The 18,659-nt window shown below is 45.4% G+C and overlaps 1 protein-coding gene across 1 annotated transcript in view; it reads right to left on the reverse strand.

The window, feature by feature from the left end:
- The window catches only part of LOC141171696 (fish-egg lectin-like), a 55,466-nt gene extending 38,121 nt beyond the window's left edge, over window positions 1–17,345 (reverse strand). The window contains exons 1-4 of the mRNA XM_073655350.1: window positions 17,288–17,345; window positions 16,409–16,636; window positions 14,722–15,034; window positions 14,289–14,427 (exon numbers count right to left, since the gene is read on the reverse strand). Coding sequence (XP_073511451.1) covers window positions 14,289–14,427; window positions 14,722–15,034; window positions 16,409–16,636; window positions 17,288–17,345 — 738 coding nt within the window. The remainder of the gene's footprint in view (window positions 1–14,288; window positions 14,428–14,721; window positions 15,035–16,408; window positions 16,637–17,287) is intronic.
- Window positions 17,346–18,659: the final 1,314 nt, after the last annotated feature.

Genomic DNA, 18,659 nt, shown 5'->3' on the forward strand with positions numbered 1-18,659 from the left:
CTTGGCATTCTCTTGATGAGCTTCAAGAGGTAGTCACCGGAAATGGTCTTCCAACAATCTTGAAGGAGTTCCCAGAGATGCTTAGCACTTGTTGGCTCTTTTGCCTTCACTCTGCGGTCCAGCTCACCCCAAACCATCTCGATTGGGTTCAGGTCTGGTGACTGTGGAGGCCAGGTCATCTGGCGTAGCACCCCATCACTCTACTTCTTGGTCAAATAGCCCTTACACAGCCTGGAGGTGTGTTTGGGGTCATTGTCCTGTTGAAAAATAAATGATGGTACAACGAAATGCAAACCGGATGGAATAGCACGCCGCTGCAAGATGCTGTGGTAGCCATGCTGGTTCAGTATGCCTTCAATTTTGAATAAATCCCCAACAGTGTCACCAGCAAAGCACCCCAACACCATCACACCTTGTCCTCCATCCGTTCACCTTTTCTGCGTCGCACAAAGACACAGTGGTTGGAACCAAAGATCTCAAATTTGGACTCATCAGACCAAAGCACAAATTTCCACTGGTCTAATGTCCATTCCTTGTGTTCTTTAGCCCAAACAAGTCTCTTCTGCTTGTTGCCTGTCCTTATCAGTGGTTTCCTAGCAGCTATTTTACCATGAAGGCCTGCTGCACAAAGTCTCCTCTTAACAGTTGTTGAAGAGATGTGTCTGCTGCTAGAACTCTGTGTGGCATTGACCTGGTCTCTAATCTGAGCTGCTGTTAACCTGCGATTTCTGAGGCTGGTGACTCGGATAAACTTATCCTCAGAAGCAGAGTTGACTTTTGGTCTTCCCTTCCTGGGGCGGTACTCATGTGAGCCAGTTTCTTTGTAGCGCTTGATGGTTTTTGCAACTGCACTTGGGGACACTTTCAAAGTTTTCCCAATTTTTCTGACTGACTGACCTTCATTTATTAAAGTAATGATGGCTACTCGTTTTTCCTTACTTAGCTGCTTTTTTCCTGCCATAATACAAATTCTAACAGTCTATTCAGTAGGACTATCAGCTGTTTATCCACCTGACTTCTGCACAACACAACTGATGGTCCCCTCCCCATTTATAAGGCAAGAAATCCCACTTATTAAACCTGGCAGGGCACACCTATGAAATGAAAACCATTTCCGGTGACTACCTCTTGAAGCTCATCAAGAGAATGCCAAGAGTGTGCAAAGCAGTCATCAAAGCAAAAGGTGGCTACTTTGAAGAACCTAGAATATAAGACATATTTTCAGTTGTTTCACACTTTTTTGTTAAGTATATAATTCCACATGTGTTAATTCATAGTTTTGATGCCTTCAGTGTGAATGTACAATTTTCATAGTCATAAAAATACAGAAAAATCTTTAAATGAGAAGGTGTGTCCAAACTTTTGGTCTGTACGGTATATGGCCCCATCCTCCTGGTATATATGGCCCCATCTTCCTGGTATATATGTGTGGCGCCCTGCTATGCGTGAGTGCCACAGATCCTAGAAGGGTGCATGAATGGATTCCTCCACAAGAGGCCCCCACAACATACATACACCTCCACCTTCCACCTCAGACCACCAGAGGGAGCCCGTTAGGGATATAAATAGGGAAGGTGGAGCTAGGCAGTCAGTCAGACTGGAGCGCACAGAGAGTGAGGAGCTGATTGTGCTGAGCATCACGCAAGTTGCTGTCGAGGCAGTTTAGGCCTCCAGCAGTCCTGAAACCCAGTCCAGACTCACCTAGCTCAGGTTAGTGAGCTTAAGGTGTGCCAACGCCATAAGATCGGCGAAGCGCGGCAAGCTGCCATTAGTGTGTATAGCCTAGTGAGGGCCCGAGCGTGGCCGAAGGCGAGTGGAGAGTTAGTACATAGGGGGCAGAGGAGCTTAGCCAGCTCACCCTGAAGCTATACCGGACACTGGGTCCGAGCTTACCGGGATCTCCAAGACCCAGTAAGGCATAACCGGAATCCCTGGAGAACTACAGGTCCCAGGATCACCCGAGCGCTGATACGTACCAGAGCCAGGAGACACATAGGCCCCGCAAGCTGGGAGTGTGTATTCCAAGAGAAGGCCCTACCACAAGGTCAGCCGGTACAGGACAGAGACAAAGTTAGGCCTAGCTTCAGGCAGGTCAGAAACTTACTACGCAAAGGCAAGAAACAGTAGGCCCTACACCCGCTCATTGGGGAGGATCCTGAAATGCACCCTTCACCCTATAGTGCTCCGGGATGTGCCTGAATTTCCACCAGTAAAAGGTACTGAAGAGAACTGTGTGTTTGCCTGTCTTTCCGTAGGCCCGGCTGGGTCTCTCCTGTCCTGCATCCCCCTTCATACGCTGCCCTGAGGCCAAGCTCCACCTGTGGGGAGCTGTACCATCAAGCTGCATTATCACCGGCCTCAGCGGGCTGCCGCAGCGCTGGTGCTTCTCACCAGATACCACAGGTGGCATCACGAACTTACATATAACTAGCAAACCAACCACCCTTTTAAAAGAGAGGCCCAGGGTACGGCCCCGGGAGCCGACTGCCGCGACATCCCCCGAAGCTAACAACTAGGCCCGGGCGCCGAGTCATCCCCATCCCCCTGGGCGAGTCATCTCGTCACATCCTCCCGGTATATATGCTCCCATCCTCCTGGCATATATGGCCCCATCCTCCTGGTATATATGGCCCCATCCTCCTGGTATATATGGCCCCATCCTCCTGGCATATATGGCCTCATCCTCCTGGTATATATGGCCCCATCCTCCTGGTATATATGGCCCCATCCTCCTGGTATATATGGCCCCATCCTCCTGGTATATACGGCCTCAACCTCCAGGTATATATGGCCCCTTCCTCCTGGTATATATGGCCCCACTCTCCTGGTATATATATGGCCTCATCCTCCTAGTATATATGGCCTCATTCTCCTGGTATATATGGCCCCATCCTCCTGATATATATGGCCTCAACCTCCTGGTATATATGGCCCCTTCCTCCTGATGTTATGGCCCAACTCTCCAGGTATATATATGGCCTCATTCTCCTGGTATATATGGCCCCATCCTCCTGGTATATATGCCCCCATCTTCCTGGTATATATGGCCCCATCCTCCTGGCATATATGTCCCTATCATCCTGGTATATATGGCTTCATCCTCCTGGTATATATGGCCCCATCCTCCTGGTGTATATGGCCCCGTCCTCCTGGTATATATGTCCCTATCATCCTGGTATATATGGCTTCATCCTCCTGGTATATATGGCCCCATCCTCCTAGCATATATGTCCCTATCATCCTGGTATATATGGCTTCATCCTCCTGGTATATATGGCCCCATCCTCCTGGTATCAATGGCCCCATTCTCCTGGTATATATGGTCCCATCATCCTAATATATATGGCCCCCATCATCCTGGTATATATGGCCCCATCCTCCTGGTATATATGGCACCATACTCCTGGTATATATGGCCCCATCCTCCTGGTATATATGTCCCCATCCTCCTGGTGTATATGGCCCCATCCTTCTGGTGTATATGGCCCCATCCTCCCGGCATATATGTCCCCATCCTCCTGGTGTATATGGCCCCATCCTCCTGACATATATGGCCCCATCCTCCTAGTATATATGGCCCCATCCTCCTGGTATATATGGCCCCATCCTTCTGGTATATATGGCCTCATCCTTCTGGTGTATATGGCCCCATCCTCCTGCCATATATGTCCCCATCCTCCTGGTGTATATGGCCCCATTCTCCTGGTATATATGGCCCCATCCTTCTAGTATATATGGCCCCATCATCCTGGCATATATGGCCCCATCCTCCTGGTATATATGGCCCCATCCTCCTAGTATATATGGCCCCATCCTCCTGGTATATATGGCCCCATTCTCCAGATATATATTTATGGCCCCATTCTCCAGATATATATATATGGCCCCATCCTCCTGGTATATATTACAGACCAAAAGTTTGGACACACCTTCTCATTTAAAGATTTTTCTGTATTTTCTTGACTATGAAAATTGTACATTCCCACTGAAGGCATCAAAACTATGAATTAACACATGTGGAATTATATACTTAACAAAAAAGTGTGAAACAACTGAAAATGTGTCTTACATTCTATGTTCTTCAAAGTAGCCACCTTCTGCTTTGATGACTGCTTTGCACACTCTTGGCATTCTCTCGATGAGCTTCAAGAGGTAGTCACCGGAAATGGTCTTCCAACAATCTTGAAGGAGTTCCCAGAGATGCTTAGCACTTGTTGGCTCTTTTGCCTTCACTCTGCTGTCCAGCTCACCCCAAACCATCTCGATTGGGTTCAGGTCTGGTGACTGTGGAGGCCAGGTCATCTGACGTAGCACCCCATCACTCTACTTCTTGGTCAAATAGCCCTTACACAGCCTGGAGGTGTGTTTGGGGTCATTGTCCTGTTGAAAAATAAATGATGGTACAACTAAATGCAAACCGGATGGAATAGCATGCCGCTGCAAGATGCTGTGGTAGCCATGCTGGTTCAGTATGCCTTCAATTTTGAATAAATCCCCAACAGTGTCACCAGCAAAGCACCCCAACACCATCACACCTTGTCCTCCATCCGTTCACCTTTTCTGCGTCGCACAAAGACACAGTGGTTGGAACCAAAGATCTCAAATTTGGACTCATCAGACCAAAGCACAAATTTCCACTGGTCTAATGTCCATTCCTTGTGTTCTTTAGCCCAAACAAGTCTCTTCTGCTTGTTGCCTGTCCTTATCAGTGGTTTCCTAGCAGCTATTTTACCATGAAGGCCTGCTGCACAAAGTCTCCTCTTAACAGTTGTTGAAGAGATGTGTCTGCTGCTAGAACTCTGTGTGGCATTGACCTGGTCTCTAATCTGAGCTGCTGTTAACCTGCGATTTCTGAGGCTGGTGACTCAGATAAACTTATCCTCAGAAGCAGAGTTGACTCTTGGTCTTCCTTTCCTGGGGCGGTCCTCATGTGAGCCAGTTTCTTTGTAGCTCTTGATGGTTTCTGCAACTGCACTTGGGGACACTTTCAAAGTTTTCCCAATTTTTCTGACTGACTGACCTTCATTTATTAAAGTAATGATGGCCACTCGTTTTTCCTTACTTAGCTGCTTTTTTCCTGCCATAATACAAATTCTAACAGTCTATTCAGTAGGACTATCAGCTGTGTATTTACCTGACTTCTGCACAACACAACTGATGGTCCCCTCCCCATTTATAAGGCAAGAAATCCCACTTATTAAACCTGGCAGGGCACACCTCTGAAGTGAAAACCATTTCCGGTGACTACCTCTTGAAGCTCATCAAGAGAATGCCAAGAGTGTGCAAAACAGTCATCAAAGCAAAAGGTGGCTACTTTGAAGAACCTAGAATATAAGACATATTTTCAGTTGTTTCACACTTTTTTGTTAAGTATATAATTCCACATGTGTTAATTCATAGTTTTGATGCCTTCAGTGTGAATGTACAATTTTCATAGTCATAAAAATACAGACAAATCTTTAAATGAGAAGGTGTGTCCAAACTTTTGGTCTGTACGGTATATGGCCCCATCCTCCTGGTATATATGGCCCCATCTTCCTGGTATATATGTGTGGCGCCCTGCTATGCATGAGTGCCACAGATCCTAGAAGGGTGCATGAATGGATTCCTCCACAAGAGGCCCCCACAACATACATACACCTCCACCTTCCACCTCAGACCACCAGAGGGAGCCCGTTAGGGATATAAATAGGGAAGGTGGAGCTAGGCAGTCAGTCAGACTGGAGCGCACAGAGAGTGAGGAGCTGATTGTGCTGAGCATCACGCAAGTTGCTGTCGAGGCAGTTTAGGCCTCCAGCAGTCCTGAAACCCAGTCCAGACTCACCTAGCTCAGGTTAGTGAGCTTAAGGTGTGCCGACGCCATAAGATCGGCGAAGCGCGGCAAGCTGCCATTAGTGTGTATAGCCTAGTGAGGGCCCGAGCGTGGCCGAAGGCGGGTGGAGAGTTAGTACATAGGGGGCAGAGGAGCTTAGCCAGCTCACCCTGGAGCTATACCGGACACTGGGTCCGAGCTTACCGGGATCTCCAAGACCCAGTAAGGCATAACCGGAATCCCTGGAGAACTACAGGTCCCAGGATCACCCGAGCACTGATACGTACCACAAGGTCAGCAGGTGCAGGACAGAGACAAAGTTAGGCCTAGCTCCAGGCAGGTCAGAAACTTACTACGCAAAGGCAAGAAACAGGAGGCCCTACACCCGCTCATTGGGGAGGATCCTGAAATGCACCCTTCACCTTATAGTGCTCCGGGATGTGCCTGAATTTCCACCAGTAAAAGGTACTGAAGAGAACTGTGTGTTTGCCTGTCTTTCCGTAGGCCCGGCTGGGTCTCTCCTGTCCTGCATCCCCCCTTCATACGCTGCCCTGAGGCCAAGCTCCACCTGTGGGGAGCTGTACCATCAAGCTGCCTTATCACCGGCCTCAGCGGGCTGCCGCAGCGCTGGTGCTTCTCACCAGATACCACAGGTGGCGTCACGAACTTACATATAACTAGCAAACCAACCACCCTTTTAAAAGAGAGGCCCAGGGTACGGCCCCGGGAGCCGACTGCCGCGACATCCCCCGAAGCTAACAACTAGGCCCGGTCGCTGAGTCATCCCCATCCCCCTGGGCGAGTCATCTCATCCCATCCTCCTGGTATATATGGCCCCATCCTCCTGGCATATATGGCCCCATCCTCCTGGTATATATGGCCCCATCCTCCTGGTATATATGGCCCCATCCTCCTGGCATATATGGCCTCATCCTCCTGGTATATATGGCCCCATCCTCCTGGTATTTATGGCCCCATCCTCCTGGTATATATGGCCCCATCCTCCTGGTATATATGGCCTCAACCTCCAGGTATATATGGCCCCTTCCTCCTGGTATATATGGCCCCACTCTCCTGGTATATATATGGCCCCATCCTCCTAGTATATATGGCCTCATCCTCCTGGTATATATGGCCCCATCCTCCTGGTATATATGACCTCAACCTCCTGGTACATATGGCCCCTTCCTCCTGGTGTATATGGCCCAACTCTCCTGGTATATATATGGCCCCATCCTCCTAGTATACATGGCCCCATTATCCTGGTATATATGGCCCCATCCTCCTGGTATATATGGCCCCATCCTCCTGGCATATATGGCCCCATCCTCCTGGTATATATGGCCCCATCCTCCTGGTATATATGGCCCCATCCTCCTGGTATATATGTCCCCATCTTCCTGGTATATATGGCCCCATCCTCCTGGCATATATGTCCCTATCATCCTGGTATATATGGCTTCATCCTCCTGGTATATATGGCCCCATCCTCCTGGTGTATACGGCCCCGTCCTCCTGGTATATATGTCCCTATCATCCTGGTATATATGGCTTCATCCTCCTGGTATATATGGCCCCATCCTCCTAGCATATATGTCCCTATCATCCTGGTATATATGGCTTCATCCTCCTGGTATATATGGCCCCATCCTCCTGGTATCAATGGCCCCATCCTCCTGGTATATATGGCCCCAGGCTCTTATGCCCAGGGGCTGCTGTATTTGAGGTGGGTAAGTGTAGTGCCCAGACACTTACACACCCCCAAATGCAAATAGCAGCGCCTAGTGGCGGAAATAAACATTCATAAAAAAAACTATTAACGTTTTTTTTTTATTAAAACTATTATATAATCAATAATTATTAATACAAAATTAAAAATCACGGCACCTTACCTTTAAATTTAAAAAAGTTTGTCAGATGTTTTTTTTTTTAAGAATCCTGCCTAAGATCTGGAAATATAAATAAAAAAAATAAGCCAAACTCATCTGTTATATCCCCTGCCACTCCCAATACCAGCGCGTCACTGACTCCAGACAGGCCGGCAGCCAATAACTGCTGATGCATCTATCATTCACCTGAATGCTGCAGCCAATCACTGGTCTAAGCTGGGAACTCCAGAACTTATAAAGGGTTTTCAAGCGAAAATTGGTTAATTTTTTTACAAGATTTGCCACTGTTAGTCAAGTTTCTGAAAATCCTGAAAAACCCCTTTAAAAATAAAACATTTTTTTTTGCTCTTGTCGGATCTTTCTGGTATGAATTTTGGAGTTCTCATAAACTTTTGTTTCAATTATTGTTATTTTTTTAAAGAGTAACTAAATAATAATAAGTTTTATTTATATAGCACCAACATATTCCACAACACTTTACAATTCTTTCTTACCTTTTTTTTACTATTTTTCCACCTTTGCAAAGTTATGAGTCTTTCTGCCTAGTTCATGCTCTTTTAGATGCTGCTTTGAGCTGCTGCTCTAACAAGAATCTTTATTTAAACTGTATTTACAATCACTGTCTGAACTTACAGAAGGGAGCAAATAAGCTCACACAGGGAGAGTGTTTGTAAATATTGTTTGAGTACAGATTCTTGCTGGAGCAGCAGCTCAAAGCAGCATCTAAAAGAGCATGAACAAGGCAGAAAAATTCATAACTTTGCAAAGGCGGAACAATAATTAAGTTAAAAAAAAAAAGCTTCAAGGTAAAGCAACTTCAAAAGGAGCCTGAACTACTGTATTTGTATTTGTGTACTGCATTTTTGGTGCAGATTTTTTTGCAGTCATTAGTGGGGGTGAAATCTGCAGCAAAAAAAAGAATTAACATGCTCCAGATTTAAATCTGCAGGTGACAAATAAGCTACGTGTGCATTAGACTTCAGGATTCTCATTCACTTTGCTAGCCTGTTGTTTTGTGACAAATCTGCGTAGAAAAAAAATGCACCGTGCACACACAGCCTAAAACTCCCATACACCTTATATAGCTGTCGGTCAGACAATGGTTTGATGGATCATTTGTCTTGCAGCTATCTCGATCAGCTCTCCCATACACAATAGCACTCAGTCGGTCGTTCCTGTTTTCTCTGCGGGAACTGCCACTGGACTTCTCTGGTGGCTGCTTATCTCAAGGAAAACAAAAGGATCAGCAGTCTGAAACTTGTCCTTATCTTCCCAACAATCATCTGTAAGGAGCCCCAGACTGGCGACCAAACCCAGAGATATTGACTGGTTTCTGCCAAAGTTAGGGTATGTGCACACGATGCAGAAATGCTCAGGATTTTTTCCTGAGCGTTTCTGCATCTCTCTGGCAGGAAAAAACGCATGCGGATTGTACATGCGGTTTCCTGCCAGGGACATGCGGAAATGAAGCGGTCTTCACTTTCATTTCCGCATGCGGGTTGACAAGCGCTTCCCAAGCGATTTTAGCATCACTTGGAAAGTGCTTGTCAACTTCACACTATATAAATCCATGCAACCGGCATGGATTTATATAGTGTGTGATGTCAAAAAATAAAAAATAAATCTATACGTTACCATCTGATGGCCCCCGGTGTCCTGCTTCATCGGTCCCGGCTGCCGGCAGTGAAGACTGTAGGACCTTCCGACGTCAGCGTCACGTGACCCGTCACATGACTCTGACGTCAGCGAAGGTCCTTCATTCAACCGCGAAGTGCGCGGGAAGCCAGCAGGACGCAGCGCGGGCCGTCAGAAGGTGAGAATATATATATTTTTTATTTTATTCTTTTTTTTTTAATGGTACCTGGGTCTGGATGAGAGTCCTCTCATCCACACCCGGGTACCATCCGCACATTAGACCGCATGAAAAGCGCATCAACATATACAGTGATGCGGATTCCATGCGGTCTAATGCAAGTCAATGGCGGCAAAAGAGCAGCGTTTCCGCAAAATTAATTGACATGCTGCGGATTTCTGAGCTCAGCGTTTACGCTGCGGAAAAATCCGCATCATGGGCACAGCACATGCGGATTTCCATTGGGGAACATTGCTGCCCTTCTACCATGCGTTTTTCATGCGTTTCCGCGGCGTTTACGCAACTGCAAAAACGCCGCGGAAATGCATGAAAAACACATCGTGTGAACTCAGCCTCAGCCTTAGGCGTTTCCGCGGCGTTTTTGCAGTTGCGTAAACGCCGCGGAAACGCATGAAAAACGCATCGTGTGAACTCAGCCTCAGCCTTAGGCGTTTCCGCGGCGTTTTTGCAGTTGCGTAAACACCGCGGAAACGCATGAAAAACGCATGGTAGAAGGGCAGCAATGTTCCCCAATGGAAATCCGCATGTGCTGTGCCCATGATGCGGATTTTTCCGCAGCGTAAACGCTGCGGTCAAAAATCCGCAGCATGTCAATTAATTTTGCGGAAACACTGCTCTTTTGCCGCCATTGACTTGCATTAGACCGCATGGAATCCGCATCACTGTATATGTTGATGCGCTTTTCATGCGGTCTAATGTGCGGATGGTACCCGGGTGTGGAGGAGAGGACTCTCATCCAGACCCAGGTATCATTAAAAAAAAAAGAATAAAATAAAAAAAATATATATTCTCACCTTCTGACGGCCCGCGCTGCGTCCTGCCGGCTTCCCGCGCACTTCGCGGTTGAATGAAGGACCTTCGCTGACGTCAGAGTCATGTGACGGGTCACGTGACGCTGACGTCGGAAGGTCCTACAGTCTTCACTGCCGGCAGCCGGGACCGATGAAGCAGGACACCGGGGGCCATCAGATGGTAACGTATAGATTTATTTTTTATTTTTTGACATCACACACTATATAAATCCATGCCGGTTGCATGGATTTATATAGTGTGAAGTTGACAAGCACTTTCCAAGTGATGCTAAAATCGCTTGGGAAGCGCTTGTCAACCCGCATGCGGAAATGAAAGTGAAGACCGCTTCATTTCCGCATGTCCCTGGCAGGAAACCGCATGTACAATCCGCATGCGTTTTTTCCTGCCAGAGAGATGCAGAAACGCTCAGGAAAAAATCCTGAGCATTTCTGCATCGTGTGCACATACCCTTAGATTCATCTATTTGGCGTTTGTTTGTTTTGGTGTTTTTCAATTTTGATAAATTATGAGATTCTAATATAAAACCTAAAAACAACATTGCTGTAATTTTTCTATTTATGCTTTTCTCAGTAGTATACCTTTATGGTACTTTTTTTTTTTTCATTGTTTCTTGTGTCACATAAAAATGATTTTAACCAGATAATGACAAGCGCTTGGTCCTTGGCTTTAAAAACTGCACCATTGTAAGTTTAGGACATGGGGGTTAAAGCTCCCACTTCTGCCATCTAGCAGAGAAGACAGAAGCAGTTTATTACCGCTTCTACCTTCTATTTTGCTGGCTCCATAATACTTAATAAGCGCTAAGCATCAGCATCGTTGATGCTCCTGAATGTCCTGTCGATCACATGATGGCCTGGTCTCCAGAGTTGCTGGTCCAGAACAACTCTGCCTGTAACTCCAGGATGTTTTCCCCTGTAACAGGGGCTTGTCCAGGTTCCCCAGTTACAGTGGTAAAAAAAAAAGAACAATTAAAAAAAAATAAATGTTACTCAGAATTATAACACCTATAACAACAACAGCAAAAATACACATATTAGGTATCAACACGACCGTGGATCTAAATATATATCTAAAGATGGCCGAATAATGGCTGCTGGCCAAACAATATGTTGGATGATCGTTAATCTCAGTCAGCTCTCCCATACACATAAGAAGCTGTCAACTGAACACGTTGGATGGCTGCTTATTTCCAGGAGAACAAAGTGATCAGCAGTCCAAAATTGGACATGCATGATCGACATCTCTCTTGACCATCAGTCGGCCGGCGCCTCCATACTCCTTAGACCATTGGCCAAACCCATCGATATTGGTGGGTTTGGCCAACAGCCATCTAATGTATATTGCCAGCTTTTGACCTTGGTTTTCAGACTTCCCATTAGGCATTTGTTGTTCTGATCATTCATGTTCACTAATTTTAATTCTATCTAAATTACAGTAATGTTACATTTACACGGTCCAGTAAAAGACCCCCAATCGGCAAAATGAAAGTAGTTCGGTACTTGGTTAATAACCTAGAAGACGGCAGTTCCATGTGCACAGAACGAACGTTACCATGATCGTTCTGTGCGCATACAATATCACTGATCTTGGCAGCACATGTCTTGTTAACAGTAGACTATGTACTGTCGAGGACAATGATTTTTTTTAACCAAACTTAAAGCTCATTTTAACCAACATAAGAGCATTTGGTCCGAATGATTGGCAGTCTGTTTCAATTTGTAGCCTGCACTGTTGTACTGGAGAATACCACAGTTAAGGCCCCGTCACACATAACGAGATCGCTAGCGAGATCGCTAATGAGTCACGATTTTTGGTGACGCAATAGCGATCTCGCTAGCGATCTCGTTATGTCTGACAGGTAGCAACGATCAGGCCCCTGCTGTGAGATCGCTGATCGTTACAAAGCTTCCTGGACCATTCCTGGGTCGTTGCGCTCCCGCTGGGCAGTGTGCATCACTGTATTTGACACCTTATCAACGACCTCATTAGCGATTCAGAGCTGAGACATGTAGGCATGGATAGATTGGACTTTTCTGCGCTCCTCGTCCCCGATTGGTGGTCACTACTGCGTCCTTGTTTTTTCAGATCCCACCAGCGTTCTCCGGCTGTGACTCCACTTTGAAGAAATCAGGCATCTTTAGCGAGGTAGGTATTGTTTGGGGTCTCAAATGAGTTTTCATTTTTAATGGAGACGCAGTAGAGATCCCATCTGACCGGAGACGCAGTGTTAAACCAAGGCCACCCAATCTGAATGCAGTAGCGTCCACCAACTGGAGATGAGGGGGGTGCGGAAAAGCAATTTTATGCACGCCTTTTTGACACAGTACAGCCCTTATCAAGGTGTGGATCGTTGAAATAGCTGCTGTGTGAAAGCGTCCCAACGACCACCGAGATCGTTGGTTAGATCGCTGGGGCGGCCGAGATTGTTGGAAAGTTCTGCATGTTTGACATCTCCCCAGCGATCCCAAAATCGTGACGCAATAACAATCTCGCTAGCGATCTCGTTATGTGTGACAGGGCCTTTAGTATTGTACCTTTGTTGCACTTGAATTATCAGAGAAGACAGCTGTTTTCTAGAAAAACATTCAAATAAGAATTTTTAGAAAATTCTTACTAAATGTTCTTTTGCAGCCAGATGTTCTATGTCAAATATCACATTTTTTTTGCTGTGATTTTGAGCATTCTATGCTTTTGTTTTTAATCCCATCGTGTTTTTACTTTTTTTTTCTAATTCTTGTACTTTTTACTTTTCCCTACTGACTTCAATGTGAAAAAAACTGCAAGTAGTTCAGCACATACATAGTGGCCAGTGTAGCAAAGCCAGGTAGGATTGGGTTAATCCTAGCACTGTAGGTCTTGATTTGTTGTAGCTGGCTAGCTAAGAACCAGGGCCTTTGTTCACTAAGTGTGTCTGTCTGTTGGATGGAGCAGAGTCGTGTGCTGCTGGTGAATGACCAGCCAAAATGTGAGCTGTGGCTGAGAGAGAGAGAGAGGCATGCCGGGGTCTCTCTCTGAATGGAGATTGCATGGGTCATCTAGGAAAGCTGAGCAGTCTGTGTGTTGAAGCTGCATAGAACGTGTGGAAGCTGCAGCCTGTTCAGTATGAATTGTGGCTGGAGATGATCACTTCTGTTTGGCACTGGAAGCTGCTGGAGCTAAGGCTGAAGAGGATGCAGAGATTTGTAGGACTGTACCACTTCGTGTAAATTTTGCCTCGGGACACAGGACTTTTCTGTTTGGGTGAACTTACACTGATATATGTGCCTGTTGAAAGAACTGTTTATTTGCTGTGATACCTTCGTGCCCAGGAAAGGCTGTTTTTGGCTTTGAATCCCTTAAATCCCAATAAAACTGAACGTTTGGACCAAACTGCATTGCCTGTGTGAACGGTACCTAATACCTACAATAGATAGATGTTTTGCCATCATGAAAGTGATATCATATAGCCAGACACTCGGACTCCCACCAAATCGGGGAATAAATCGGCTATGGCGGTTGCTGTAATTATTAGCAGGATAATGGGGATTCTGGCAGTCTGACCGCAACCAATCAGAAAAGAGATATTCTATCACCTTCTAACATGGAAAAAAAACCTTTATCTGGTGATGTAGCACATGTGTGTACTTTACTACAATGCAATAGCTTTCAACATAAGCCAATATTTTTTCATTTTTGTCCGGACTACTGTCTAGGATACCCCCACCCCAAATACAGACCCCAGACATGACCCAGAAAACTCTTGAACAATGCAGAATAAGCAAAGCAACCAAAGTTTCCAACAAAAAATTTAATTCAATGAATTCAATGCAAGTCACACGTCTCAAATAAAAAATTCACTCTCAAGAAATGTAACTGCTCTCCTCCTCAACAATGAAAAGAATAGGAACTTCTAGGAAGTAACCTCATAGCATTTATAAATGTCTCCGGTTTGAGACAGAAGCCACAGAAATCCGGCATCGTAAGTGACATGTTTGATGGTGGTGCAGGTTTCAAAACGATACCATCCCGTACCGTAGGGGGCCCCATTAAAGATATCAAGCCTGAAAGAAAAAAAAAAAAACAGATCGTTCGAAGAATGTTTTTTTAAAATGCTATCGCTAACATTCAATTTTTGCCAAAAATTGGACATATGCAACACGAAGAAAGATCTTCTCGAATCACTGCAGAGAGGTTCTACTGTTATGGTGGACGTTTTTTGAGATGCTAAGAAGTGATTTTATAATGTGAGAACCTCGTCAAAGAGCCTCCTAGACCTCAGCTTCCTGGAATTTTTGAGGAATAGGATATCATCCCAATCTATTCACAAATATTCTAGCATGTGATTCTTTCCTTACCTCTTGAAGACCTGTCCAGCTGCATTGACACCATAGACGGAGCCATCTGTGCCGACCTCCAGCATGCTCAGACTGCCCGCCAGCGGCTGCCATTTAACTCCCTGGCATGATTGTTGGGTCACAAACTCACGGTAAAATATATTGTTAGCACTGTTGACTCCCCAGCAACCATATTGTCCACAGCTGTAATAGTTCAGAGATCCATCAATAGGACAAAATGGCGTGAGTGAAGATGGTGAGCAAAACACATTGTTCTGAGCGTCCACTCCAGCCACATAGATAGAACCACCGGCATCCACCTGATTAAGGCTACCTGTAGGTATAGAAATGGACAGGGAAATTAGAAGTTACATTGGGTAATGCCTAGTGCTGGCCACTAGAGGCAGTGTATGACACGGATTGCATTTGATCCATGCAAATATTTGTCAATGTATATCCCTTTATCACTAGCATTGGTAAAAATTATAGAAATGCTTCTTGTAGGGTTGAGAAAATAGATTTGAGTGGAATAGAATTCTACTTAAATTGTCCAAAATCTGCATTGGCCAAGATGCCCATTTCTTGTAATTTGATTAAGCAAAATGGGATGCCATTTTTCTGAACCATAAAAGACCATCAAAATGTTAAAAAAAAAAATCCTTATACTCCCCTTATCGCTCACATTTTTTGCCCCTCTGCTCCTCACCATCACCCGTCCTGTCTTAGTCAATCTTCAGATCGCCGCCACTTGCATTGAATCCTCCAGGAGGGTTATGCACGTGCCATGATGACATAACCATTGGCGCAAGCTTACGCAGAACCCTCCCAGGCTTCATCACACCCGGAAACCCCGGCCCAGTGTGAGAGGCCCAGGGAATTCTATGCAAATGGTGGCAATGAGGACCGGACAGGTGACTGAGAGGAGTGGAGGGGCCAGGGAGGTAAGCGGAGTATTTTCTATATTTTTGTACATATTACGTTTGTTATGCTCTGGGGTCTGGCAAGACAGGCAGAATGGGAAACATATAGATTGGTGAAAATATATGACAGGATGGGGGATATACATACCAGGATGGGGGACATATATACCAGGATGAGCCCAGGATGGGGGACATATACCAGAAAAGGGCCCAGTATGGGGGGGGCATATATATACCAGGAAAAGGGCCCAGTATGGGGGACATATATGCCAAGAAGGGAGATATATGTATACCAGGATGAGCCCATGATGTCGAAGATATATGCCTGAAAGGGGCCCAAGATGGGGGACATTACTACATAATGAAGGGGGAGGGGGCTAGCATGTATGTCTTTATAGGATTTAGAATGCTACAACGTCCATACATCTGAAAAACATGCATGGGGAGGGGGCCAAGGTCCAAATCTTGCACCAGGGTCCATCAGACTTTAGTTACGCCTCTGCCAACAGCCTAATGACTGTTGGAAGCTCGCTCCTGAATCCATTTTGATGGTGATGTCGACAAAACTCATGTTTGTTGGTGGGAATGATTTTTAAGCTTGCTTAAAAAAATTATAGTTCTCGGCAGCACATGGTCCTGTGTAAACAGTATGTGCTGCCGAGAACAATGACAGTCAGTGCACATGGGATGATCTATTACCAGTCAATGTGTGCAGATATAAGTGAGGAAACAGTCTATTAAGAAACCTGTGTGTGCAATCATGTAGTGTACATTCAACCTTACATTACCTGGCACCACCGTCCACACATTGTTCTGCAGAACGAAGACAGTATTTGCTCTATTGACCCCCCAGACTCCAGCTGGTCCAACAGACACATGAAGGAGCTGCCCGGGAACTTGCTGCCAGCTGTCACCAACCAATTGGAAAATTTGGTCTTGATAGTCAACTCCCCACACTTGTCCAGCACCGGCATCGATCTGTCTTAGGTTTCCTGGCACCAATATGCAACTAATATCTAAAAATCCTGAAAAATATATATATATATTATAATAATTCTAAAAAAAATATATATATATTAATACAAAAATATAATAATAATAAATATGAATAATACTAAAAATACTAAAGATATACTACTAATAAAAAAATACTAAAATATACTAAAAAATAATAATACTAAAAAAAAATACTACCAATAGTACTAAATAATAATAAAGAAATATAATATGTTCATAATACAATTAAAATAAACTAAATGCAGAACAAGAAAAATAAATTAAATATATTCATCTACACATATTTTCCATATATTACGTGAGCCCTGGAAGCTGAGATATGGGGAGCTGTTTACTAGGGTTGCCCGAGTAATGAAGGAAAAACGATACCTCCATATCACCAGTAATCACCGGGGCAGCTCAAACAGCTCCCCATATCTCAGCGTCCCAAACTACTGGGAAAGTAACATGGAAGAAGGGGAATATTGGGGGTAACCGCAGTCTCCCATACATCCAGATTTTGAGATTTTACATTAACTATTCGTGCATTGGAAATGATCCAAAGTGGTAAAAAGGGAAAAAATACAACAAAAAAAAACACAAAAGAATAACAAAAGTAACATGAAAGTTAGAAAAAAAGTGATCAAAGAATAAGGAGAATAAAGTCTTACCGGCAGCCACATAAGAGGCTCCAGCGCACAGCAGGATCAGGCTGAGGATGAAGCTCATGGTGACTGGAGATGGAGTCAGGGAATGTCATGAGCTCCAAACTCCATCCTATTTATACAGGACCCCTCCCTGCACAGTGATCCCCTCATTATTGGTCAGAAGGAGATAACCATCTGCTCCTTGATTTGGTGTTTTTTTCCTCCTAAGTAAATGTTTTTGCACTGGAGCTTATTGGCTAGTTACTTATAGGGGTCGGCCGGTGCAAGCAAGTTGTCACCAATCCATGGGCTATCCGGTTGGCTGGTGGGGTCTGCTAGATCCCGTGCTGATTGACTCCACCACTTCTCCATTTATTCCCTGCAGAGCGCTGAGCTCGACTTTTTCCGGCAGCCCCATAGAGGATGAATGGAGCGGCACAAAACTGAGTGGCTACTGGGAAACCTGAGTGGCTACTGGGAAAAAACTGAGTGGCTACTGAGAAAAACTGAGCGGCTACTGGGAAAGCTGAGTGGCTACTGAGAAAAAGTGAGTGGCTACTGGGAAAATCTGAGTGGCTACTGGGAAAGCTGAGTGGCTACAGAGAAAAACTGAGTGGCTACTGGGAAAACCTGAGTGGCTACTGGGAAAAACTGAGTGGCTACTGGGAAACGTGAGTGGCTACTGGGAAAAACCTGAGTGGCTACTGGGAAAACCTGAGTGGCTACTGGGAAAAACTGAGTGGCTATTGGGAAACCTGAGTGGCTACTGGGAAAAAACTGAGTGACTACTGGGAAAAACTGAGTGGCTACTGGGAAAATCTGAGTGGCTACTGGGAAAAACTGAGTGGCTACTGGAAAAGCTGAGTGGCTACTGGGAAAAATTGAGTGGCTACTGGGAAAAACTGAGTGGCTACTGGGAAAAACTGAGTAGCTACAGGGGAAAGCTTAGTGTCTACTACCGAAAGCTAAGTGGCTACTAGGAAAACATGAGTGACTACTAGGAAAATATGAGTGGCTACTAGGGAAACATGAGTGACTACTAGGGAAAGCTAAGTGGCTACTAGGAAAACCTGAGTGGCTATTGGGAAAACCTGAGTGGCTACTGAGGAAAACTAAGTGGCTACTACGGAAAGCTAAGTGGCTACTAGGAAAACATGAGTGGCTACTGGGAAACCTGAGTAGCTACTGGGAAACCTGAGTGGCTACTGGGAAAACTGAGTGGCTACTGGGAAACCTGAGTGGCTACTGGTAAAAGCTGAGTGGCTACTGGGAAACCTGAATGGCTACTGGGAAAATCTGAGTAGTTACTGGGAAACCTGTCTACTGGGAAAACTGAGTAGCTACTGGGAAACCTAGGTGGCTACTGGGAAAAACTGAGTGGCTACTGGGAAACCTG

The sequence above is a fragment of the Phyllobates terribilis genome, unplaced genomic scaffold (genome assembly GCF_046119375.1).
Source record: "Phyllobates terribilis strain yellow unplaced genomic scaffold, ASM4611937v1 Scaffold_12__6_contigs__length_324123572, whole genome shotgun sequence".
Classification (NCBI taxonomy): Eukaryota; Metazoa; Chordata; class Amphibia; order Anura; family Dendrobatidae; genus Phyllobates; species Phyllobates terribilis.